This window comes from Microtus ochrogaster, chromosome 2 (assembly GCF_000317375.1).
Source record: "Microtus ochrogaster isolate Prairie Vole_2 chromosome 2, MicOch1.0, whole genome shotgun sequence".
NCBI classification, from domain to species: domain Eukaryota; kingdom Metazoa; phylum Chordata; class Mammalia; order Rodentia; family Cricetidae; genus Microtus; species Microtus ochrogaster.
In genome coordinates, this window is record NC_022010.1 from 44,223,852 (window position 1) to 44,225,146 (window position 1,295).

General features: G+C 53.9%; 1 protein-coding gene across 2 annotated transcripts in view; it reads left to right on the plus strand.

The window, feature by feature from the left end:
- The window catches only part of Mylk (myosin light chain kinase), a 255,864-nt gene that overhangs the window by 173,483 nt on the left and 81,086 nt on the right, over nucleotides 1-1,295 (plus strand). The window contains exon 17 of one of the 2 annotated variants that reach the window (XM_026788073.1): nucleotides 1-505. In XM_026788073.1, the coding sequence (XP_026643874.1) occupies nucleotides 1-505 (505 nt within the window). The remainder of the gene's footprint in view (nucleotides 506-1,295) is intronic. The other variant, XM_013351635.2, reaches the window with a different exon arrangement.

Consider the following 1,295-nt stretch of genomic DNA (forward strand, 5'->3'; position numbering starts at 1 on the left):
GCCAAGCCTGCTGAGACCCTGAAACCCATAGGCAATGCCAAGCCTGCTGAGACCCTGAAACCCATAGGCAATGCCAAGCCTGCTGAGACCCTGAAGCCTGCAGCCAATGCCAAACCCACTGAGACCCTGAAACCCGTAGCCAATGCACAGCCTGCAGGGTCCCTGAAACCCGTGGGCAATGCACCGTCTACTGAGACCCCGAAGCCCGTGGCCAGTACGAAGCTTGCTGAGACCCCGAAAGCAGCTGGGAAAGAAGAGCTCAAGGAGGTTAAGAATGATGTGAACTATAAGAAAAGCCATGCCGGAGCCACAGGCAATGAGAAAAGACCCGAGAGCCAAGGCTCGGCCCCAGTCTTCAAGGAAAAGCTGCAAGACGTCCGTGTAGCCGAGGGTGAGAAGCTGCTGCTCCAGTGCCAGGTGACCTCTGACCCCCCGGCCACTGTCACCTGGACACTGAATGGAAAGACACTCAAGACCACGAAATTCATCGTCCTCTCCCAAGAAGGTAAACAGGGGTGAGGGTAGTGAAGTTGGGGTGCCTGTATCTGCCTGGGTCACTGTCAGAGCATGAAGCTGCAGTCCTCTTGGTGGTCACTTGTAGCTAGAGCCTGAGTTGGAGTAGCCATTCCTTTTCCTCTGTCACTTACGGGATGGACTCCCTGCTGAGGGCCCTTGGGTGTATACATGACCCTACTGTGACGAGAGCTGGCTTTCTGGTTTGTGCAGTACACGCTGTGCCTTGGTGTCGGCCTGGCAAAACCTTCTCCTGGCACCCCACCCTAGGCCCCTGTGAGCAGACCTATAGCAAGGAGTTGTCTAATGTCCCCCCACCCTCATGGAAAGAGCTATGCTTGCAGACTGGGAAACAGGGGGTACCTGAAACTGAGGTCAGCTGGGGGACCTGTGCCCATTACTGATTGAGAAGAGTTATCTGAGTTTAGGAAGCAGTGGGTGGTGGCATGCTGGTATGGAACCAGGGCTTGGCATCAGCGACAGTTCAACCTTGAGAACATTGTGGGTCAGAAGCGACCCTTGGGCAAGCCAAACACTCGGCACAGCCCGATGGCCACACTCAACGCGGGGCAGAGCTGCTTGCTTCCTAATTTGGATGAGACTTTTGTTTGCTGGTGTTTCACATTCTTGGTTGGGGGTGGTGCAAGTCCTGTCACCTATGGCCTTTGGGACTCTGGAGTTCTCAGATGGGCCAGTTTACACTAGAGAAAACGGGAGTGAGAGATTTATCCCCACACTCTCAGCATGCTTTGTTCTTCTACTACATTTATTTATTTATTTAT